The sequence below is a fragment of the Pelophylax lessonae genome, assembly GCF_965119305.1.
Source record: "Pelophylax lessonae genome assembly, chromosome: 4".
NCBI lineage: Eukaryota > Metazoa > Chordata > Amphibia > Anura > Ranidae > Pelophylax > Pelophylax lessonae.
Window position 1 is genome coordinate 282,361,755 of NC_138771.1, and position 25,412 is coordinate 282,387,166.

The following is a 25,412-nucleotide window of genomic DNA, read 5'->3' on the forward strand; positions in this document are numbered from 1 at the left end:
AGACGGAGGTAAAGCCGAGAGGCCTTCTTGCTCGGCGCCAATCCTGTGCAGGGGAGTTAGCCAGCTTCATGAAGATCTCTGGTTGTTATTTTTCTTACGGACATGTCCTGGGGTGTCCCAGAAGCGGTGGCCCCTGATCCGGAGATAGAGGCGGCTGATACCGGCGTTGTATGTTGCTGTTGTGCCCCGGTCCAGAGGAGGGCAGAGGAACTAGGCGGCCATCACCGACTGCAGCCAGACCACACCCCTCACAGAGCCAATTTTATTTCCATGCACAACTTGTACATGACAGACATCAGTTTTACAGAATTTGGTCCTTCTCCTTACTGAATTGGAAAAAAAATCCCTTTCCATTGGTTATTTATGAAATGTTATATTTAAAGCCAATGTCGTGGCATCAAAATGTTTTGCAGCCATTATGATTAATTTCCTGGTTTAAAATGATAGTAAACATTTATTTTTGTTTTTTTACTTTAAAATAACAAACCTGTAAGTGTCCGTTCACACTACCGCGGCACAACTTCGGGGACGACCTGTGAAGTCGCGTGCACCGCGCCTTCGGCGCGACTTGCATGGACTTCACATAATTGAAGTCAATGCAAGTTGCTCTGATGTCGCCCCGAAGTAGTACAGGAACTATTTTCAAAGTCAGAGCGACTTGAGTTGCTCCTATTAGAATGGTTCCCGTAGCACTGAATGGACCGCGACTTGTCAGGCTGACAGGTCGCCTGACAAGTCGCGGTAGTGTGAACTGGGACTTATACTCACCTACTCTGAGTAATTTTTTTGCATAGCGCAGCCCTTATCCTCCTGTCTTCTTAGGTCCCCCGCCAGCTCGTCTGGCTCCCCCACCGAGTGCCCCCATAGCTGCACAAAAAATCTTCTGACTTTATAACCACTTTAATTACTACGTGTATTTTCATTTCAGGGTTAACAGCTGATGACTTGTTCTTAAATGGAAGTCCCACTGCAGACCCCAGTTCTAGACAGAGAGACTCCAGTTTTGTTGTCCTGGATAAAACAGGTGAAATTAGGGAGAAGGTAAGAATATCCTGTAAATCTTTAAAGAGCCTTCCTTTTTTCACATTCAAAAATAACTTTATTGATACAGGTAATAAACAAGTCCATAGTACATTGTCGCAGGAGCCAAATACTACATGTAAGTGAGTCAACAAAGGCTTGTATAAAGAAGATGAAACTATAAACCGATACAGGTCAAAGATACATAAGGCTATTGTCTTTTGGTTATGTAACAATCAAGTGCCCTATCAATTTGTATGGAATCCACGATCACACCCCTAAGCATTCAACAATAGGTCATTTAGATACACTTGTCTGGTGATTCTAGCCATCTGCCCCATATTTTGTTATATTTAGTGGGACATCCTTTATGTATGTATGTATATGCGCTTCTTATAGGGAAGAGTAAGATTCACCTATTGTATCCAAGACTCAAGTGTAAGAGCCTGTGTGAAAAAGATGTATATACTTACTGATTTTCAGCCCACTCCAGTCTGGTCACATGATCTTGCTCCTGTCACGGTTCAGCAGTAGCTAGGGAGACCAGACACATGTAGCTACACATGGAAACTGAGACCAAACAATGTAGATAGTGATATTTATTTACAGTGAAACATACAAACAAGAAAATACAGCAACCAGTGAACATAGATAATACCAGCAAGCAAAACCAACGACAAAAATAACTAAAGAACCTAAGAACTGACTATCTACAAATATTTACAATATAAGGGACAAGGGTAAAAGGGATGCAAAGAAGCGGGCAAACAAGACAGAAAGCAAGAGCAAGGCAGAGGGGTACAGGAAAGATATGGCTAAGGATCAGGATCGCAGGAACAGGGCTCTGGTAACAAGAAGGCAATCAGAATAGTGACACACTTGGGAAAGGGAGGAGCAGCCTTAAATAGCCACCTGGCAGCTGAATACAGGTGTAAGTAATCATAGCAGCCTGCTGCCTTCTGAGAGACACCTGCTGGTGGACACTGGAACTGCAGCAATCAGCCCAGAGCAGCACAGTGCCACCAGCAGGTGAACTCATTCCTAACAGCTCCCCTGTGTCAGTGCAGGGGGGAGAAGAGCGCATTGACAGATCTCTCCAATGGTCAATAACCCATTGCAACAGCATAAAAGTTTGTGTACCAATATTTTTAGAAGTCCAGCAATGACAGCCTTCATCTATCTCTCTCATTATTTGTTTACCTTAAAGTGTATTTCCACTTTTACCATCAAGTTTGAGAAAACTGCACTATTTGCAAGGTGCTCCCTTTTTACCCAGCTTACCTTTTTTTTTTTTTCTAGGTTTGTTACTTTTCTAGTTGTTTCTACTATAAACAATTTCAAAATGACAGTGGAGTCACAAAGTGGGGACAGACAGTTTCCCCTCATTACCATACAATGCAAAATCTAAGGCTTGAGTTTTTTAACACTTCGTCAGGACTGATAGTGCTTAAATCTGGTTTACAGCTGCTAATGGCTACCAGCGAAGTGCAGGCAGGGTTAATTTGATAAACATTCTCAGCCCCCTCCTTAAAGATGAACTAAAGTCCAAAATACTTCTGCTTCAACAGTCCAATGCCACGAGGTACGGCACTGGCTTTTTCTTAGGGATCGACCGATATGAGTTTTTCGTTGCCGATACCGATATATGTCAGGGTCCGAGACTAGTCTTCTCCTCCTCCAACCATTAGGTGGTGATGCTCATGTAAGGGTAAAATGATGTCACATAGCATAATTCCATTTACAAATGTTATCGAACATGCCACTCACATACGTAAAAATGAAAGATATAAGCAAATCCACATTAGCAGATCTGCTGGCAGATCGGTATCTCTCCCCCACTTGCCATACATAGGTGATACCCGGGTGATACCACTCCGTTCGGCATCCACTCAATACTGCTGGGTCTCTCACCTGCTCCATCTCCCACCCACCCGATACCGATCCGTCTCTCACCCACTTGCCGTAAGTGACACCCGGGTGATACCGCTCTGTCCAGCATATGATCTCGGAGGTCACATGCGTGGTCGTCATTGTATGCCGGAGCAATTTTTACAGGAAATTATAGATTGTGCAATATCTTTTAGGGTTCTTTCACACAATCCGCCTTCCGATGAGCTCCGTTCTCTGTTCAGTGGGGATCGATCTGCCAATCCCCGCTGAGCAGGCGGATGACAGCTCTGTCTCCGGACTGTGTGCGGAGAGGGAGGTGTCAGGGAGGTGCTCTCTATGGGGAATCGGATGAGAACGGACCGCCTGTCAGTTCTCATCCGATCCCATCCGATCCGCTGGACGGATGGAAAATAGGATCGGATGTGGATGTCAGTGGGTGTCAGCGGAGATGTCTCCGCTGACATCTGCTGCTCCCTAGGGATGCATGGCGGATCCGATCAGGTCCGCCTAAAAAACTCACAGGCGGACCCTTAAGGACCCTTAAACTCACAAAAAATATAAAGGGAATAGAAATAGCATTTCAGAACAACAAATTCATATGCTGTTAAGTTAAAATACACATAAGTTGTAAACCCAGACTACGTTATCAATTACTGACCAGACAAAAGGATTTTGGGAGGTAAGGTGTGCCAGAATTCTGAAAATCTAGCCAAGCAGTCATATTATCTAGAATACTGGATTGGCATTATGGGAAGACTAAAATGTTGTGGGTTGAAATTGAGGAGTATCCTAATGTTATTTGTAACATGTAAAATCCAGTAAACCTATTGAACAAGAAATTGAGGAGTATCATATGGATCAGGACATGGGTAATTTGCTTTACAGAAACTGTGCATAAAGCTTGCTACATCAACAGCCTTATTATTTAAATATACTTTAAAGTTGTGGGATACATTGTGGCAAAATAATCAATGGGTGACAAATTTACCTTTGATGTCTGGAACTGCTAACCCTAATTTTTTTATTAGGGTTAGACAGGTCTGCAATCCTATACTTTAAAATGGATGATACACTTCGGCTACATCACATGATGTTGAGTACATCTATCCTTAGTCTACAAGAATGTAGAACAAAATTGGGTATGTGCCCACTGGATTTCTAGAGATCAAATCAAGTCTCTGGTTTTATTAAAAGCCTCTCAAAACGACTCTGTGGAAGACGTATATCTAAAGTAAAAGTTATGTGTCCATGCCAGTGATCTTACCCACCGCATCTCAACTCTGTATAAACCCCTACTTGCTTTTTACCATACAGTCCCTTTTTAAATACATAGTCATTTGAGAGGGAGAACTAGAACAAAGTTTGTCCCCAGATAAAACAAAGAAAGTATTGGAACAAGTTCATTCATCTCCTATAAATTCTTCTACGGCAGAGAGTAATTTTAAATTGTTGACCAGGTAGCATTTTACCCCAGTGCTTATAAATAAATGGGACCAGCAGGCTTCTCTCTTATGTTGAAGATGTATAAAAGAAGAGGGGACACTGTCTCTTATATTGTGGTATTGTCCTCTGATTTCTCCATATTGGAGGACAATTCTTTCACTGGCGGACAAGATCACATCTATTTCCCTCCCATATGTTCCATGGGTTGGTTGTTCTGTTTCATAAAACCAAAATTTCAGTCTCAAAATATAAAAGAAAACAATTCTACCTCATTTATTGAATGCAGCTAAAAGCCTAAATACCAAAATAGCAATAGAAATTGAACTTAGGCTCAACCTACTCCACATTCATTACTGTAAATATAAATATAATTGTATAGTGATGTGTTTCCAGAAGAATAATGAATCCCTGACTGATGTCTTTACAATAATCTTTATTAATACTTTAAAGAGAAAACATATAAAACAAATGAAGAGTGACAAATTGTTAAAAAATCCACCCATCTATACAATGGAGAGAGAGACACAGTATAAGGAAGCTCTCCTCTACATCTAAGGGGTCTTCTGCAGGTCCCACCTCGAAGAGTTTCATGTTACCATCAGCTATTTGGTAGCTATTTGAGAAATTGCCTTTATATGACCCCTTGCCCTTTATGGAAGTGTGCTTTTAATTCAGGCTTCCCTATGGTTCTCTCCTATAGATGATTTGTGCTTGTTATTCTTCTGCAATATCGTATTTGGTTCAAAGTATTGCATTTTTTCTTCGTCCCTTGGCTGTATCCTGTTATATAATCCTGCAATTAGCCATATCTGGCTGTGGTTTATGGGACACTTTATTGTTAAATAAAGAATTTGAAAAAAAAAAGAAAAAACTCCACCCATCCTATTCCTAAACAGTATAGTTGTGTATCAGATTTTCAAATTCTAAATAGATAAATTATGAAAACATTTTAGAGAAGTAACGATAAAGATTATTGTAACGAGATTTGTCAGGGATTAGTTCTTCTGAGAACATATCACTTTAAAATTATATTTATATTTACAGTAATGAATGTAGAGTAGATTCAGCATAAGTCCAATTTTTATTGCTATTTTGGTCCTTAGGAAATTAGAATTGTCAGTTTTTCTCCATCTGACCTATAGTGATTTAATGGCTAATATTACTGTACCTGCAGTGGTATTATCAAGTGATTCACTCCATGCAGATGGCTATTTCTAAGAGCTGGTCCACACTAGCGCGACTTGTCAGGCGACTTGTCAGCCTGACAAGTTGCGGTCGGTCGCGGTCCATTGACTGCTACAGGACCCGTTCTAATAGGAGCGACACAAGTAAAAGGGTCCTGTACCACTTCAGGGCGACCTCGGAGTGACTTGCATAAACTTCTATTATGTGAAGTCCCTGCAAGTCGCTCCGAAGTCGTGGTGCATGGTAATGCACAAGACGCCCCTAAAGTAGTAAGGAGTCGTGTCGCCTTAGTGTGAACCGACTCTAAGGCTATGTTGTTCAATATCTTTATTACAGATTATGAATGAATATGGGAAAAGACATTAACATACATTATTCCCCTCTTTCTTTCCCTCCCTATTTTTATTTTTTGTGTGCATATATTGTCGTGTTTGTATTACTTCATTTTATGACCTCTAAGAAAGAACGAAGGGATGTAAAGAGTAAAATGCAGTGCCCTTTATTATCTTCATTTACAGTATACTATAGAGCAGGGATTCCCGAACTATGGCCCTCCAGCTGTTCAGGAACTACAATTCCCATCATGCCTAGTCATGTATGTGAAAGCCAGAGTTTTACAATGCCTCTGGGATGTGTAGTTCTGCAACAGCTGTAGGGCCATAGTTTGGGAATCCCTGCTATAGAGTAAGGAATGCAAATACAGCAAAGATGAGTTATAAAAAAAAAAAAAAATACCCATCGGTTCTCACTGTGGGAATTTCAAAGGTTGCCTTTTATCAACATGTTTACGTAGATACACAAATACTGTATCTTGGGGAAGGTCCTACTAATGTAGGAAACTACTCCATTGCTGGCTAGATGCTACCTCCAGGGCAGTGATATTAAATTTGTTTTATTTTGCTGTAAGTGAAGTAGTTCTGAAACTAGTACAGTATGGGAACTGACCAGCTCTGTCCACGGCTTATCAGACAAGTGTTTTATTTTATTTATTTATTTATTTCTTTGTTGTAGTCCCCTAAATGTCTGCTTTAGGCCCCTTTCACACACGGTAGTCCGTCAGTGGACTCCGTTTTTCTCAGCAGGACAGGCGGATGGCAGCTGTGTCTCCGCGCTGTGTGCGGAGACAGAGCTGTCAGGTCCCCATTTTTCTCTATGGGGGAATCGGATGAGAACGGCCTGTCTGTCCGTTTTCATCCGATCCACCAGATGGATGGAAAATAGGGTTTCCATCCGTCCGGATTTGACGGATCGGATGTCAGCGCACATGTCTCAGCTGACATCCGATGCCCCATAGAGATGCATGGGGCATGCGCTCAGATCCACCTGAAAAACGGACAGGCGTATCTGAATGGTCTAAAAGAGAGAAGAGAAGACCAAGCGCCAATCTAAGTGTAGCAATGCAAGTATTTAATATCAATTAAAACAGTGTTACTCACAAAAGTGCATGAGTAACACTCTTTTAATTGATATTAAATACTTGCATTGCTACACTTAGATTGGCGCTTGGTCTTCTCTTCTCTCTTTTGGATCCATACAGGGTTACTTCACCCTTTAAAACCTGCACCCGTCAAAGTGATCTAGCAATTCCACCGTAACCTTTTCATTTTCATTTGCATTTGCCCATATCTAGACTACTACAGCAGCTCGTGCATTCCGATTGCGCCAATCTCTCCCCCCTTTCCTTGGATCTGAATGGTCCGCTTGTGTAAAAGGGGCCTTAAAGCATGGATCAGTCTGAATCATTAACAAACTTAAACAGACAAATGAAACAACTATGTAATATTATGGGTTTGGAAATAATCTATATTGAAGGATTATGCAAGTATATACAGTAGTTAGAGTCAGATTCTCAACAGGAATACTTCTCATTTTTTTGTTTGAATTTTTTTATATATGACTTTGTGATTTATGGATTAATACACATTGTGACTTTTTGTGTCTGTCTGATGCTCAGAAGGTATTGTTTTGCTTCCTTTGTCCCGTTTTTTTTCCCTTTCTCTTTTATTTATTTATTTGTTTTATATTCTTATATGTCTTTGTTGTTTAATAGCAATAAAAATAAATAATTATACAAATACATATTGCAATATAACTGCAATCTCCTTTATATCTTCTATCAACTATGCAGTATAAGAGCCTGCTTTATTGACTTTGCAATATTTGTATAGATTAGGCAGGTCCTCATATTACATAATTTTGGATGTCTAAAAGAGATTATACAAAGATTTTATAATCACATTGGGGGAGATTTACTAAAATGGGAGCACTCAGAATCTGGTGCAGCTGTGCATATTAGCTAACTAGCCTTTAACTTCAGTTTGTTTCAATAGATTTTTATTGAAGAAAAAAAAGCAGGTATAAACATACAACAGTAGATCCATATACATAGGATAACAAGAAGCCGAGTCAGGCATAGCAGGACGTTCATACAAAACACTGTCAATTATGCAAGAAGATTCCATCAATAACTTGGGTAACACAGATGGGTACAGTACAGCTGTATAGGAACAATTAACATGGAAATGTAGTAAATGTCGCCCTGCGATTAGAAGAGAGTAAAACATAAAACCCATATTTCAAATACAGGAACTACACATCATAATGACTTCCTCAGAGAGGGTCTAGCTGAGTGCACTTAATCGTCCAAAGCCCTCACCCCTAATGGGTGCAAACTGTGAGGGATCAGACCAGACCTATACCATACAGGTGTACAGGTGTCGCCACTACCTATACAACAGACCCAGGGCCAAGGAGTGAAGAAGTAGAGCATAGGTGGGGGCCGGGGAGGGGGGGTAGAGGGAGGGACAGGTGGGGGGGGGGGGGAAGGGGCATTGCCACTAAGCTTAGGTAAAAAATAAATGTTTTGGATATATCAACACAATTGTCGAAATTTCCAGTGTAGCTATATTATGTTAGAGGATTGATTCAACCAGACCTGCCATTGTTTCAGGAAGGTGGCCTCTCTGCCGTTGTTAAACGCCAACAATTTTTCCATCTCACATTGGGTGGACACTCTGTTTTTAATTACTGCTAAGTGAGGAGGAGTAGTAGAGCGCCAATTAGCAGCAATTGTAATTCTAGTTGCAAATAAAATATGCGCCAAGACTTTCCTGGACCTGGGATTATAACCCTCTAGACCAGTGATGGCCAACCTTGGCACCCCAGATGTTTTGGAACTACATTTCCCATGATGCTCAGCTACACTGGAGAGTACATGAGCATCATGGGAAATGTAGTTCCAAAACATCTGGGGTGCCAAGGTTCGCCATCACTGCTCTAGACCAAGGCTGAATAGTGCTAGGCCCTGAGAGGGAAACTTCAGTTTGTTGAACTCAGCTTTGACAATAACATCTGGAAGTTCATTGGTTACTATGCAGAACTGCACCCAATTTTGCACTCTCCAATTTTAGTAAATATTCCCATAGTAATGTGTATAGTGAGTTTAAGGCCCTCCAGCTAGATTCATTTGCACCTTACTGGAGGAGCCCAGTGCTCATGCAATTTTTTTTTTTTTTTAATTATGTATTTTTCTTTTCAGAACGACCTTTTGTCAAAAGAATTGAATAACAAAGAAAGAGAACTTGAAAGAAGCAAAACTGTTGTTGTTGAATTAAAATCCAAATGTAAGTATTCTTATTATTGTTATTATTATTATACAGGATTTAGATAGCACCAACAGTTAGCACAATGCTTTACAACATTTGGGAAAACAGTACAGTTATGATACAATTCAATGCAGAGGGAATCAAAGATCCCTGTTTGTTATAGCTTACAATCTAGAAGACGGAGGGTCAAGTGATACAAAAGGTAATAGCTGGGGGGATGAGCTGATGGTGAAAATAAAAGCACAGTTGTTAGGTGGAGGCAGAAGAGGCTTCTCTGAAGAGAGAGGTTTTCAGGGACTGCCTAAAAGCTGACAGAGTAGGAGATAGTTGGACAAATTGCGGTAGAAAGTTCCAAAGGATGGGAGAGGCTCGGGGGAAGTCCTGGGGTCGAGCATGGGAGGAGGTGACGTGGGAACTAGAAGAGAAGAAGGTCTTGGGAGGAATGAAGAGAACAATTTGGTTTGCATTTTGAGACTAGGTTAGTGATGTTGCTGGGGGGCCAAATTGTGGATGGCTTTGTAAATTATTGTCAATATTTTGAAATGAATTTGTTGAGTGAGTGGCAGCCAATTGAGGAATTGACAGAGAGGGTAGTAGACACTGAGCGGTTGGTAAGGTGGATGCGCCTGGCAGCAGCATTGATGCTGGACTGAATAGAACTGAATTTTTTTTTTTTTGCAACCTGAAAGACAAACCCATAATGAGCTAGTATGCATCGCATACTAGCTCATTATGAAATACTCACCTTAGAACGAGCCCCCGCCGTCCCGCCCGCTTACCTGTATGACGGACGACACGTCCAGTCGCCCGTCTTCTGGGATCGCGGCATCCGGCCATCTGATTGGCCAGAGCCGCGGTGACGTCACTCCCACGCACGCGCGCGGTAGCCGACAGTCACGGCACGGGGCTCTGAAGAAACGGCACCAGCGGCCGTTCCTTCAGAGCGCATGCGCCAGTGACGTCACTGGCTGCATGTAAGGTAAATATCTCCTAAACGGTACATGTTTAGGAGATATTTACAGTACCTATAGGTAAGCCTTATCATAGGCTTACCTATAGGTACAACTTGCAGAGGAGGGTCTACTTTCTCTTTAAAGGTAAGCCAATGACGAGGGAGTTGCACTAGTCGAGGCGAGTGAATTAGTAACTTTGTGGTGTCGTATGTTTTTTTTTTTTTTTTTTTCTTTTTATTTCAACTATATATATATATATGTGAGGATAAATATACACACACTTTTCCTATAAGATAACCAGCAATTCTAACATATGATTGAGTTTAGGGCTGCCTTGTGTGGTGTGACAAACATGTACATTTTATTTTTTGTTACTGCGTCTAAGTGCAATTCACATTTTGCACTATGCTCTTCAAGCTACATGGTTATTGTAGACACTTTTCATGTAAGCAAGGTGTCATAATAACAAATGCCAAATTCTATTAAAGTAGATGTAAATCCTTTCCATGGGGCTACACTGTATTGCTTCTCATTGCCAGCCATTTTTGTTCCCTATTTGATGCCTACCATACCCACCCTACACATGCAGGATAAAATATGGACCTGGTGAAACTGATCATACACTGGGAATCATTTACCTAATACTCAACAACATTGTGAAACAACCACAGTTATTCAGAACTACAGAAACAACCGCATATAGAGATATACTGACACCCTCCTATTTACACACACAGCTACTAAAAAGAGAAAAAGGAAAAAGTTTTACTTCTACAGTTTTCAAAACATTAGTGCTACAAAATGTGTAGAATCTTTCCTCATGCAAGAAGGGCCTTGGAAACTGATATGGGCTCAATTTTGGATGCAGAATGGTCTGATATTTTGTCTGTTGTGCTGTCTATCCCCCACTCAAAAACATAATCCGCTTTTCATATTACATAGGACCTATCGCTCTCCACAAAAATGACACAGTGGGGATGCAGAGGCATTCCACTATGGGCCAAGGGGGATTTAGAAATGGTCGTACTGTTTCACATGCTCCAGAGGCGTAGCATAGTAAAGATCACCTGGATTTTGTGCCCTATTTTTACGTAATTAACTAAGAAAGCCTAAATAAATAGTAAGAAAAACTTGAAAAAATATAACAAACGGCACTATAAAAATATAATCTTAGCCTACCCTAAAAGTGGACAGTGTTAGTAGAGCAGTGGATGATGTATGGACAGTGGCAGTAGGGCAGTGGACAGTGCCAGTAGGGCAGTGGACAGTGTTAGTAATTTTTTTATCTTTGGTATTTGTTTTTTTACTATTTTATTTATTAATCCTTTTGAAATTTTTTTTTTATTTGATGGATCTTTTTTAGCAGCCCTGTTGGGGCTTAAACCAGTCCCTGATGTCTCACAGAGACACAGAAAGGAGATTGAGGACACAATTTCCATCTTTGCATCCTCAGCAGCACAGAATGAATGAACAGGAATAGCTCTGTATAGAAGTTTTCATTCATCCACAAGCTGAAGAATAGTCAACACAGTTGACTATGCTTCAGTTATGAATGGAGACAATGGATGATTGGTACCGATCGATCACTGTGTTCTTTCAGAAAAGGAAGGGGCTGGTAAAATACATATTTACCAGACCCTTCCCTATTCTCTATCCTGAGCAGCAGTAGCCGCCAGCAGGGCTGCAGGGGAGCACGCAGGGGGTCCAGTCAGCAGCAGAGATAAGTAACCCAGACAGGAGGAGTGACCTATACCAAAACTGATTCCCTCCACTTTCCTCCTGCAGCTGCTGAATGCCTGCGGAAGGGAGAGGAGTAGAAGCAGTGGCTACAGGAAGAAAACAGAGGGGATTGGCTCGTGTATATGACGCCCCTCCTGTCCATGGGCCCTGGAGCACGAGGCCAGGTTGCAATGGCGACGCCTGCAACCTCTGGCACTATGCCAGTGACATGCTCTGAAACTGCCCTAAACTGTTTATACACTGCTCAAAAAAATGAAAGGAACACTTTGAAAACACATCAGATCTGAATGGGGAAAAATATAATGCAGGATATCTATACTGATATGGACTAAGTAATGTGTTAGGAATGATAGGATGCAACAACATTTTAAGGACATTAAAATTATCAACCTACAGAGGGCTGAATCCAAAGACACCCCGAAAATCAAAGTAAAAAAAATGATGCAGCAGGCTAATCCATTTTGCTGAAATTTCATTGCAGCAACTCAAAATGGTACTCAGCAGTTTGTAAGGCCCCTATGTGCTTATATGCATGCCTGACAACTGATTGTTTGGTCAGAGACATTCACACCAGTGGTCTGCTGGAGGTCATTTTGTAGGGCTCTGGTAGTGCTCATCATATTCCTCCTTGCACAAAGGAGCAGATCCTAGAGTAACTGCCTGTCTCCTGGAAACTCATTCATGCTCTTGAGACTGTGCTGGGAGACACAGCAAACCTTCTGGCAATGGCAGGTATTGATGTGCCATCCTGGAGGAGTTGGACTGCCTGTGCAACCTCTATAGGGTCCAGGTATCGCCTCATGCTAGCAGTAGTGACACTGACCCTAGCCAAATGCAAAACTAGTAAAAAATTGTCAGAAAAGATGAGTAGGAAAAAAAATGCCATTGGCCTCTACCTGTAAAATCATTCCTGTTTTGGAGGTTGTCTCATTGTTGCCCATCTAGTGCACCTATTTTTAATTTCAATAACACCAAAGCAGCTGAAACTGATTAACGATCCCTTCTGCTACTTAACTGACCAGATCAATATCCCAGGAGTTTAATTAACTTGATGCTGTACTCTGATTAAAAGGTGTTACTTTAATTTTTTGAGCAGTATGTATGTTTATGTGTATGTGTATATATATACTCACTGGTCACTTTATTAGGTACACCTTGCTAGTACCGGGTTGGATGCGCTTTTGCCTTCAGAACTGCCTTTATTCTTCATGGCATAGATTCAACAAGGAAAATGAGGAAACATTCCTCAGAAACTTTAGTCCATATTGATATGATAGCATCACGCAGTTGCTGCAGATTTGTCAGCTGCACATCCATGATGTGAATCGCTCGTTCCACCACATACCAAAGTTGCTCCATTCGGTTGAGATCTGGTGACTGTGGAGGCCATTGGCGTACAGTGAACTCATTGTCATGTTCAAGAAACCAGTGGTCAGATGATTTGAGCTTTGTGACATGGTGCATTATCCTGCTGGAAGAGCCATCAGAAGATGGATACATTGTAGTCATAAAGAAATAGACATGGTCAGCAACAATACTCAGGTAGGCCGTGGCATTTAAATGATGCTCAATTGGTACAAAAAGGCCCAAAGTGTGCAAAGAAATTATCCCCCACGCCATTACACCATCACCACCAGCCTTAACCATTAATACAAGGGAGGTTAGATCCATGCTTTCATGTTGTTTACACCAAATTCTGACCCTACCATCTGAATGTCGAGTCTCATCAGACCAGGCAACGTTTTCTAATCTTCTATTGTCTAATTTTTGTGAGCCTGTGTAAATTGTAGCCTCAGTTTCCTGTTCTTAGCTGACAGTAGCGGCACCCAGTGTGGTCTTCTGCTCCTGTAGCCTATCTGCTTCAAGGTTCAGTGTGTTGTGGATTCAGAGATGGTATTCTGCATACCTTGGTTGTAACGAGTGTGTTTTTTTGAGTTACTGTTGCACTTCTATCATCTCGAACCAGTCTGCCCATTCTCCTCTCACCTCTGACATCAACAAGGCATTTTTTCCACACAACTTCAGCTCACTGGATATTTTCTCTTTTTTGGACCATTCTCTGTACACTCTAGAGATGGTTGTGCGTGAAAATCCTAGTAGCCGTTTTTTAAATATTCAGACCAGCCGTCTGGCACCAACAACAATGCTATGTTCAAAATCACTTAAATTCCCTTTCTTCCCCATTCTGATGCTCAGTTTGAACTTCAGCAAGTTGTCTTCACCACTTCTAGATATCTAAATGCATTGAATTGCTGCCATGTGATTGGCTGATTAGCGGTTTGTGTTACCAAATGATTGAACAGGTGTACCATACCTGTGTGTGTGTGTGTGTGTGTGTGTGTGTGTGTATGTGTGTCTATAAATATATAGTCTCCTCTGGTTTTGTCCACAAAGCTGGACTATCTGGGTTTAACTCTGGACTCAGCCTTAGCCAGAGCATTCCTTCCTCTGGACAAACTCCAGAAACTTCAGGCTGCGGTTCGTCTCTTGCTGTCCAGCAGATGGTCATCCCTCCGGACTTGCATGCGGGTGCTGGGCCTGATGGTGACCTTCGAGGCGATTCTGTTTGCACAGTTCCATACGAGGCCCCTGCAAAGGGAGATTCTGGTCAAATGGGTCGAGACTCCGCAGTCTCTGGACTATCCGATCCGGCTGAGCCGGGAAAGAAATAGTCCTTGATATGGTGGCTTCGGTCTCCGGCGCTGCGGCTGGGAAAGTCCTTCCTCCCCTTGTATTGGACAGTGGTCACCATGGATGCCAGCCTGTCCAGCTGGGGAGGCGTCCTTGGCAAAAATTCTGCTCAATGGGCTCTGGACACTGAAAGAGTCCAGACTACCGATCAATGTCTTTGAACTCTCAGCGATCAGACTGTGCCTGCAATATTGTACTGATTGTCTTCAGGGATGTCCAGTGCACATTCAATCGGACAATGCCACGGCGAGGCTTAAGTCAATCACCAGGGGGGCACAAGAAGTGTCCTGGCGGCTCTGGAGGTAGCGGCATTCTAAGGTGGGCAGAACGGTTCGTTCCAGCCCTCTCCGCTGTACAGATTCCTGGGGTGGAAAACTGGCAGGCGAATTACCTCAGTCGCCAGGCGTTGGACCAAGTGGAGTGGTCCCTTCATCCGGAGGTGTTTCACCAGTTCTCTCTCTGGAGGGGCATTCCTGAGGTGGATCTGTTGGCATCTGGGCTCAACAGAAAGGTGCAGAGGTTTGTGACTTGGTCACGGGATCTTCTGGTGGATGCCACATACACGCTGGTGGCCCGTGGGGTCAGTATCGTCTGATTTATGCCTTCCCTCCTCTCAAGCTTGTGCCAAGACTTCTATGCAAGATAGAGGCAGAAGGGATTCAGGTTATCTTAGTGGCTTCAGACTGGCCTTGCCGGGCTTGGTTTGCCGATCTGGTGTGGTTGGTCACCGACGTTTCTTGGAAGCTTCCTCTCAGAAAGGATATGCTGTCCATCCTTCTTCCCAGTTTCTGGCTTTGATGGCTTGGCTGTTGAACATCAGGTGCTGATGAATAGAGTCGGTGATTCCAATGCTGTTAAAAGCTAGGAAATCTACTTGTAGGAAGATCTACCATTGTATGTGGAAGACATATATTGCATGGTGTGAGTCTCTTGGAGTTTATCCTCGTTCCTTTGCGGTGGCTCAGATCTTGACCTTCCTTCAACAGGGGGGGGGGGGGGGGTTGAAACTGACCTTGAGTACTATCAAGGGCCAGGTGTTGGTCTTAGCAGTCTTCTTTCAATGTCCCTTGGACACACACTCCCTGCTGTGTACTTTTCTTAAGGGAGTTCAGCACTTGACTCCTCCAGTGCGGTTTCCGTTACCGCCTTGGGACCTTAATTTGGTGCTCTCAGTCCTCCAGAAGCCTCCCTTTGAGAATCTTTGGGAGATTCCCTTGCTTATGCTCTCCCAGAAGGGGGTCTTTTTGGTAGCTATCACCTCTGCACGCAGGGTGTCGGAAATGGCGGCGTTATCTTGTCGTTCAGAGATAAGGTGGTTCTTTGCCTCTGTCCGTCCTTCCTTCAAAGGGTTGTCTTGGATTTTTCATTTGAATGAAGACATTTTGTTTCCTTCCCTGTGTCCCAGGCCAAAACATCTGAAGGAAATTGCTTTGCATGCCTTGGATGTGGTGTGGGCGATTAGGGTGGACCTGGCAGCTACGGAGTCTCTTAGGAAATCAGACTCCCTGTTTGTGCTCACGGATGGGCCTCGGAAAGGGTTGTCTGCCTCCTCTGCGACCATTTCCAGATGGATCAGACGGATGGTGGTTCAGGCCTATTCCATCAAGGGTCAGGTTCCTTCTTTCCCTGTCAAGGTGCATTCTACTGGGGCGCTCAATGCCTCCTGAACCTTCTGTCGGAGGCATCAGTGACACAGGTTTGCAAGGCTGCCACCTGGTCCTCGGTGCACAGTTTCACAAAGTTCTATAAAGTGGATGTGTTGGCATCTGTGGATGCTTCCTTTCGCTGCAAGGTTTTGCAGGCTGCTTTTTATAGGACCTGGTCCTCTTTTGAGGGTGTATTGTTTTTTTTTTCAGGCGAGCTCCAGTTGTTTTGGTTGAACTCCTGTCTACCTGGTTGGCTATAGTTAGCTTTGGAAATTTCTTTTTTTGTTGTTCCCACCCCTCATGTTTAACACTGCTTTGGGACGTCCCAATGGTTAAGAATAACAGGAGCTGTGTTCGTCAATTAACAAAAGAGAAAATGGGATTTTTGACTTATCGTAAAATCTATTTCTCTGATGTTCATTGGCGGACAGAGCACCCACCCCTCTGTGGAGTTGTAATTCTTCTGACACTGCTAGTAACAAAACTGAGTACCTATAGTAGAGAGAGGGAGTATACCCCCTAGAACTGCCCATAGGCATAGCCAGACTTTTTTCTGCCTAGTGTCCTACTCCTGTAGGGGGGAGGAAAAACCCAATGGTTAAGAAGATCAGGAGCTGTGTCCGTCAATGAACATCGGAGAAATGGATTTTACCGTAAGTCAAAAAAACAATTTCTCTTTGACATTTCTTCTTTGCTACTGTATATGAAATGACAAAGGTATTGAATTACACGTTAAGATTTTGTTTACTGTTCAGTAAAAGAGCTATCTGAGGAAAACAAGCAACACCATAAAGCAATGGGAGAAATCCTACAAGCCATTAAAGACTCTCAGAAAGATCCCAACATAAAAGGAGGTGAAGCAACTCTAATTATTCCCAGTCTAGAACGACTTGTTCATGTGAGTACAACCAGAAAGAGCTGTATAATTGCTATCATGTATGGTATATTGTGTATCTGCACAAAAAATAAGGGATAGAGTCCATCTGATGTGTATCTGTTTCTTACCGAAGTACCTCTTTTGCAGTTTTGAAACCCACAGTGCACATGTATAGACTCCTTCCAAGTTGGTGTATTTAAATAAATAAATATTTATAAAAGTTTATAAAAATCTTCATGCCTACGTTTAGGCTAGGTTAACATTATTGCAACTTTTGTTCTGCATGTAGGCAGCCCATTCATTTTAATGGGCCATCCTACCCGCCTAAACGGAGGGGGGAAAAGCCCCCAACCTCCATTTTGGACGCGTTCTCGACCCACTGTAATATGAACCTTGCCATAAAGAATGGCTTGAGATAAAAAAACATGAGCGATGCCCATCATTTGTTGATCTAAAAAATACTAATTTCTATAATTAAACAGCATACAGTTTTAATTTTAAAGTGTTTGTAAAGGCAACACTTTGGATGAAGTGGGGAAGTGTTAGGTCCTCTGTCCAGTGTTGTTTCTGTCTCCTCATAGGGGGGATTCTTCCTCCTATTTGTACTGACGAGCACTGTCACTGAAACAGAAAGTTATAGGAAATCAAAAATGTTATGGATGTCCCCAGAATAAGAGATGAGGGTAATCTTCCACTGGGGACACCTGTTCCAGAGGCAACTAACTAAGAGGAGACTTACCCTCACTTAAAGCGGTGTTCCAGCCTCCCCCTCCAAAAATTAAAAGTCAGCATTTACACATACTGTAGGTGCTAACTTTTAATATTAGGACACTTACCTGTCCTGGAGTCCAGCGATGTCGGCACAATGTTTCCATCGGCTGTTGGGTGCTGCTGCCACCATTGCCGGTAAGGGAACCCTGCAGTGAAGCCTTGCAGCTTCACGGGTGGGTCCCTACTGCGCATGCGCTAAGAACACTGCACATTCAGATTGGCTCGGCGGTGGGGGGGGGGGGGGGAGGAGGAGGGGGCCAAACTTCCAAGGGACGGCGCTACGACACCGTTTCCCGGAAGTGGGGAAGGGTACCTGACAAAAACAGGTACCCGTTCCCCCCCTCCCCCCTGAAAGGTGCAAAATGTGGCACCAGAGGGGGGGCGGCAACAAATGAGTGGAAGTTCCACTTTTTGGTGGAAATCCGCATTAAAGACTTTTTATTGTACTTCCTGTCATGTCTCTAGGACAGGAATTGAAGGGATCTTTCTCAAATCATACGCAAAAAGTATAAGATGACCTGACCATGCTATAACTCTTTTCTATTCTATCCAAAACAAAAAAACGAGTTTTGGCTATAAATGCATAAAAAATTAGTTTTGCATGTTGTAAATACATTAGACAGCATAAGTAACACAACCAATGAATGTATTTTGTAATAGATTTTTTTTGTATGCTCCCCAGCTTAAAGTGGTTCTAAAACCTTCAATATGTAGCTTCCTCCACAGCCCTCCTAATACTTACCTGAGCCCAATCGCAAACCAGCGGCTGTTCTCCTGCGTCTCTGCCACCTTATTGGCTCCCACTGCTGTCAATCACAGCCAGTAAGGAGGGGGCGGGGCTGAGCTCCGTTCTGTGTGTGTTATGTACACAGAGTGAGACTCTGTGTACATAACACAAGCCCCCAAAACAAGCAGCTTGCTATGGGGGCACTCTGAGAAAAGGAGAAGCCAGGAGCCCCGGGGGGGGGGGGGGGGACCCATGAAGAGGAGTATAATTTTCTTTTTTTAATTACCTTTAATATTTCTTTACCTGGTCATACATAGATCAGATTATTTATCGGATCAGATCAATTCTAATTAAAAAGCAATGCTCCTGTTTGCTTGTGGGGCCTGGCTTTTATGCTTGATATTTATTGGTATCATTCCATCTTCCTAAATGATATTCATCACAGTAGCTTAAAACATTTTTTAATATAATGATTTAATATAGGTATGTAAAAATCTAGTCAACGTGGCTAAATGTTTAACTATGTTCCATTCATGACAATACTGTAAAAGAGGTAGACAACACATGCAGTGCTCTGAACAGGGGAATCTCTGAATAAAGTTCATGGATGGAATCCACAGATGGGTGCTCCTGCCTCCGATGTCCTCCAGACAACAAGTGAGCAAACAAATCCAGTAAGGTAGCCGGCAACTCTAAGTGCCGGTTCACACTAGGTAGCTCCGACTTAGGGGGCGACCTGTGAAGTCACGTGCAGCGCGACTTGCACGGACTTCATAAAATTAATGTCAATGCAAGTCGCCTCCAGGTCGCCCCCAAGTAGTACAGGACCTTTTTTCTAAGTCGGAGCGACTTGTGTCGCTCCTATTAGAACCGGTCCTGTACTACTCAATGACCGCGACGGTGCACGACTTGCCAGGCTGACCAAGTCGCCTGACAAGTCATATTAGTGTGAACCGGCACTTCATCCGTGTAGAAAATGTATTCGTTACATGAAAATAGTTTACAGGAAGGCTAACATGTTTCGGCAAACCACCTGTAACAAATACATTTTCTATACGGATTTGGAGTTGCCGGCTCATTTACTGCATTTGAATACTGTAAAAGGGCAAAATGTAGTCTATATGCAGAATGTTAAGCTGGCCATACATAGATTGATTTTGTCCACTTCAGCAGGAACCAGATGCATTTTGATCCCATATATGGGCTCTGTGATTCTACAGAAGTCTATCTACCAATCGACTTCTGTACAACCACCCTTTTGTTATTTGTCGCTCAGTCAGCACCGCAGGCTATAGTCAGCAGCGTTGATCATTGTATTCTGATGGCAGGGAAGTCTTACCTCTGTCAGAATACCATAGCTCAGTGGAAGGATTCCCCCTTTAACATCGAGTGTGTGGATGGGGTAATTGAGTCAGGTTTAGTGCTGGTTAAATGAAAAAAAAAAAAAAAAATGACTTGTGTATGGGCTACCTTAGGGAACTAACGTGTTGCTAAGTAAGTCCTAGTATGTATTTTTGTGGGATGTTGACATCTGGAAACATTGGTGCTTTTTTTTATAAAGTTGGCAGTGGATTTTCCTTTCAGGCTTTTGAGATAAAGAATACCGGTGGCATATTTGATGCCAGTGTCCATCTGAAAGCCCAGGTGGATCAACTCACTGGAAGAAATGAGGAGTTAAGACAGGAACTCAAAGGATCCCGAAAGGAGGCTTCAAATGCATCAAACCTTCTGGCAAAAGCTAATGACAAGGTATGCTGTGTTCTGAGGGAGTTCTAGTAAGTGCTTATTTCATGTGAATGTTTTACCTATAGTAAGTGCTTACTTCATGTGAATGTTTTACCTTTAGGTGTCATTTGTTTAATCTTCATTCACCAACCAACTTTAAGGCCCAGTTCACATTACCACAATGTGATACTTTTGATGGTATGATGCAGTGCCAATCATTCTCAATGGGACCCCAGTGCACCTTGCTGACAGAGGTGTGCTGCATAGTGCTAAAGTGCAGGTCCAATTTCTGAAGTAGTCGAGTCAACTCATTTTGAATGGGCTTCCTTGTGCAGTGCACAGAAAAATGTGAAAAACGTGCGTGGGGTGCAGTTCATTACATGTATTCCCACATTTTTCTCTGCACTGCATTAGGCAGCCCATTCAAAATGAGTTGACTCGACTACTTCAGAAATCGGTGTAAAAGCATAATGTTTGTGAAAAGATTTGTCTTTATTTATGATTATCAAGACTAAAACCTTATTCACACTGGAATTTTTTGTTGCTGCTTCTAGGGGCATCTCCCATTTTTATTCCTGCCTCTAAATTCCCCTGCATGTTAGCCTATGTCCATGCACACATAAGCTTTTAGCAGGGTTTAGTGACAAGGGCTTTTAGAGGCAGAAGAAAAAACCCACTGCCTAGTACGTTCAGGAGCATTTGTGACTTGGCAGAAAAAGCATCTAAACTCGTGTTAACACTGTTGAAAGTGAATTCAGTGTGTTGAAAGTGAATTAATTTCAATGGCCAGAACAAATTATTTTTCAGACTAATAAAAATAATTAATGCCCTTTTACAAGCGTCATGCGCTTTTTCTGGCAAAACGCTGCTGCCAGGAGGAAAGGTTTTTATGAGAGTTTGAAAAACGTCTTCCGAAGAATAACATTTTTTGGTTTTTTAGTCCATTTATTTGCCTGAAAATATTTCATATGTTCCCAGGCAAGAGGAGGCACGCTAGGCTATTTTTTTTACGTTTTACCTGGTTAATCTTGGCTGCTTTCATGAAAAAACCCTGCTCCATCGCGGTTCAGTTTTTGCGGTCCCGGTAATTCGCATTTTTTTTTGTAATGTTATTTTACTATATAAATCATTAAAAATGAAATATTTTTGTGTTTTTCATAGCTCTTGCTATGTCTCTTAGTATCTTTTATGTGTTTAAATGAGTTTCTATTGTTTTAAAAGTGTGTTTAAAGACCTTAAAATGCTTTTACACGTACAGTGACAGTAAAAAAAACATGCCTACAATAAATTTTAATAGGGTTTTTCTATTTCGCGGAATTTCACTTTTCCCGGCTGGGTCCGGAACGTAACCCCCGCAATGGAGGGGGGTTTACTGTATTTATTTTTTTAAAAAAAATTAAAACATAAACCAATTTAGAAGCTTAAAAATAAATACACAAAGTAATTAAAACATTACAACTGTTTCCTTCAAAGAGTGACCATGATGCAAATCCAACACAATGTTTTTGAGCTACAAATCATTATAGTAGTTTATGAATAGCAGTTTACTATAAAAAAAATAAAAATAAATAAATCTACTTGATGTTTTGCCTCATTTGCTAGATATCACATCTGGAGAATGAAATTCTACTTCTGCGTCAATCCGAAGGAGCAAACATTGTGTTCAGGGCTATAAACCTTCCAGAAGGAATGTCTCCTTCTAGCACCAACCACATTAACTCTTTGAATGAGTACCTCTTACACTTGTTACAGGTATGTTCTTCTGTCTTTAAAGTAAACACATTTCATGTTAAAGACCTTTTGCTTTTAATGAGATCCTGAAGGTGTGACAGGTATCTTTTATCACATGGATAAATTGTTGGATGTACCAATATTTTAAGCACTTGAGAAGCAATGTTACTTGTTGCGTGTAACATTCTTAGTATGCTTTGCTAACAATAAACACCATATACATCAAATCACACTGATTTAACAAGCCTTGGGTAAATTTACATAGAAGTGAAAATGACTATCAAGTGCTCCCTATCCACCTATTGCCTATCAAGAGCTCGCCATCCACCAGGTAAGGAGTATAATCAGCTGTTCACCTCAAGATCTGCTATTCTACCGACTTTAATTGCTTGGGGACTGCCAAAAATGTTTATAGGGTAGACAGAACAGAGTGTATGTGTGTGTGTATATATATATATATATATATATATATATATAGTGTGTGTGTGTGTTTATATAATAATATAATAATAATGTGTGTGTGTGTGTATGTGTATATGTATATATATATATATATATATATATATATATATATATGTGTGTATGTATATGTATATATGTGTATATGTGTATGTATATATGTGTATATACAGTATATATATATATGTGTGTGTGTATATATATATATATATATATATATGTGTATGTATATACAGTATATATGTATGTTTGTCATATATGTATATATACAGTGCCTTGCGAAAGTATTCAGCCTCCTTGAACTTTGCAACCTTTCGCCACATTTCAGGCTTCAAACATAAAGATATAAAACTGTAATTTTTTGTGAAGAATCAACAACAAATGGGACACAATCATGAAGTGGAACGAAATTTATTGGATATTTCAAACCTTTTTAACAAATAAAAACCTGAAAAATTGGGCATGCAAAATTATTCAGCCCCCTTAAGTTAATACTAGCGCCACCTATTCCTGCGATTACAGCTTTAAGGCGCTTGGGGTATGTCTCTATCAGTTTTGCACATTGAGAGACTGAAATTTTTGCCCATTTTTCCTTGCAAAACAGCTCGAGCTCAGTGAGGTTGGATGGAGAGCGTTTGTGAACAGCAGTTTTCAGTTCTTTCCACAGATTCTCGATTGGATACAGGTCTGGAGTTTGACTTGGCCATTCTAACACCTGGATATGTTTATTTGTGAACCATTCCATTGTAGATTTTGCTTTATGTTTTGGATCATTGTCTTGTTGGAAGACAAATCTCCGTCCCAGTCTCAGGTCTTTTGCAGACTCCATCAGGTTTTCTTCCAGAATGGTCCTGTATTTGGCTCCATCCATCTTCCCATCAATTTTAACCATCTTCCCTGTCCCTGCTGAAGAAAAGCAGGCCCAAACCATGATGCTGCCATCACCATGTTTGACAGTGGGGATGGTGTGTTCAGGGTGATGAGCTGTGTTGCTTTTACGCCAAACATAATGTTTTGCATTGTTGCCAAAAAGTTTGATTTTGGTTTCATCTGACCAGAGCACCTTCTTCCACATGTTTGGTGTGTCTCCCAGGTGGCTTGTGCCAAACTTTAAACTACACTTTTTATGGCTATCTTTAAGAAATGGCTTTCTTCTTGTCACTCTTCCATAAAGGCCAGATTTGTGCAGTATATGACTTGATTGTTGTCCTATGGACAGAGTCTCCCACCTCAGCTGTAGATCTCTGCTGTTCATCCAGAGCGATCATGGGCCTCTTGGCTGCATCTCTGTTCTGTCTTCTCCTTGTATGAGCTGAAAGTTTAGAGGGACAGCCAGGTTTTCGTAGATTTGCAGTGGTCTGATACTCCTTCCATTTCAATATTACCGCTTGCACAGTGCTCCTTGGGATGTTTAAATCTTTTTTTTATCCAAATCCGGCTTTAAACTTCTCCACAACAGTATCTCGGACAATAAGATTGTGGAATTCTTTACCACAAATGGTGGTAACTGCGGGGACTATGGCTACTTTTAATAGACTCTTGGACGTACATCGCAAAGTTCAAAACAGTCAGGTGTATGGGAAATGAATACGTCCCCACACACCTACACAGGTTGAACTGGATGGACTATTGTCTTTATTCAACCTCAACTACTATGTAACTATGTAAGACTTGCAGCTGTAAATGCAGTGAAAGGTGGTTCTTCAAAGTATTAACTCGGGGGCTGAATAAAAATGCACGCCACACTTTTCAGATAGTTATTTGTAAAAAATGTTGAAAGCCATTTTTCATTTTCCTTCCACTTCACAATTATGTGCCACTTTGTGTTGGTCTATCACATGAAATCCCAATAAATTAAATTTACGTTTTTGGTTGTAACATGACAAGATGTGGAAAATTTCAAGGGGTATGAATACTTTTTCAAGGCACTGTATAAAGTTTGTGTTGCATTTTTTGCTGCTCAAAGTGACTATTTCCACGCTACATTAAAATATTTCAGATGGCCGGGAACAGATTTTAATGTTGATTTTACTTTTTTTGTGTTCATTTAGGAAATTGAATCCAAAGAGCAATCCGTTTTGAAGTTAGAAGAAGCTATAGAGGAATACAAGAGGAAAATTGCTGTGATAAGACATCAGCAGGGGCTTATCTATAAGGAGTATCAGAGGTACACATAAAAACATACGACTTTTTCTTATGTTGTATCCCTTAACATTTCTTGTGTTTTACATACTGTATGCACCTCTATTATTAAAGTGGTTGTGAATGTTTATTTTTTAATTAAAACAACAAACCTGTTTTACCTGCTCCGTGCAATGGTTTTGCACAGAGTAGCAATGATCCTCCTCTTCTCAGGTCCCCCTGCCGGAACTCCTGCTTCCTCTTTCCATTTTCTATGGTTGCACTCATGCAGGCTCGCTTCTGAGCAGCCCTGTCTGTGTCTATTGACAAAGACAGCAGGGCTAGATCCCGCCCCCCAGTCCCTTGTCATAAGATTTGATTGACAGGAGCAGAAGCCAATGGCTCCCGCTGCTATCAATCTTTTTTACGTTGGATAGTGTTATATAGTGTAGACCTTATTGGCTTCTTGTAAGAAGTGTATATACGGGTTGTGGTACAAGCACAGCGGTGATTTCTACATTTCCCTACACTCTCCCATTTGTGAAGGCGCAATACTCTGCATCCTTTGTGAGTGCACCTTTTTCTTTATTCACTTATTATTAGTTGGATTAATGCTATGGCGTCCACATTTTTCATTTCATGCAAATGGCGTTACACGGTGACTGTGTTCTTACCTGAGTTGACCTGACGGTATCACTACGAATCATTAAGTGGTCCTTATTGGAGTGGTCCCCGGTATCGGAACTGTCCACAGGCTCACCATATCTGGCTATTTGTGATAAGTCTATGGGTGCATTACTCACTGGTTTCTAGTAAGCAGAACACTTA

The 25,412-nt window shown here is 41.6% G+C and overlaps 1 protein-coding gene across 1 annotated transcript in view; it reads left to right on the top strand.

The window, feature by feature from the left end:
• Nucleotides 1-25,412, top strand: part of CEP290 (centrosomal protein 290) — a 255,158-nt gene that overhangs the window by 63,143 nt on the left and 166,603 nt on the right. The window contains exons 17-22 of the mRNA XM_082255322.1: nucleotides 929-1,041; nucleotides 9,077-9,161; nucleotides 16,929-17,071; nucleotides 20,133-20,297; nucleotides 21,876-22,025; nucleotides 24,515-24,630. Coding sequence (XP_082111448.1) covers nucleotides 929-1,041; nucleotides 9,077-9,161; nucleotides 16,929-17,071; nucleotides 20,133-20,297; nucleotides 21,876-22,025; nucleotides 24,515-24,630 — 772 coding nt within the window. The remainder of the gene's footprint in view (nucleotides 1-928; nucleotides 1,042-9,076; nucleotides 9,162-16,928; nucleotides 17,072-20,132; nucleotides 20,298-21,875; nucleotides 22,026-24,514; nucleotides 24,631-25,412) is intronic.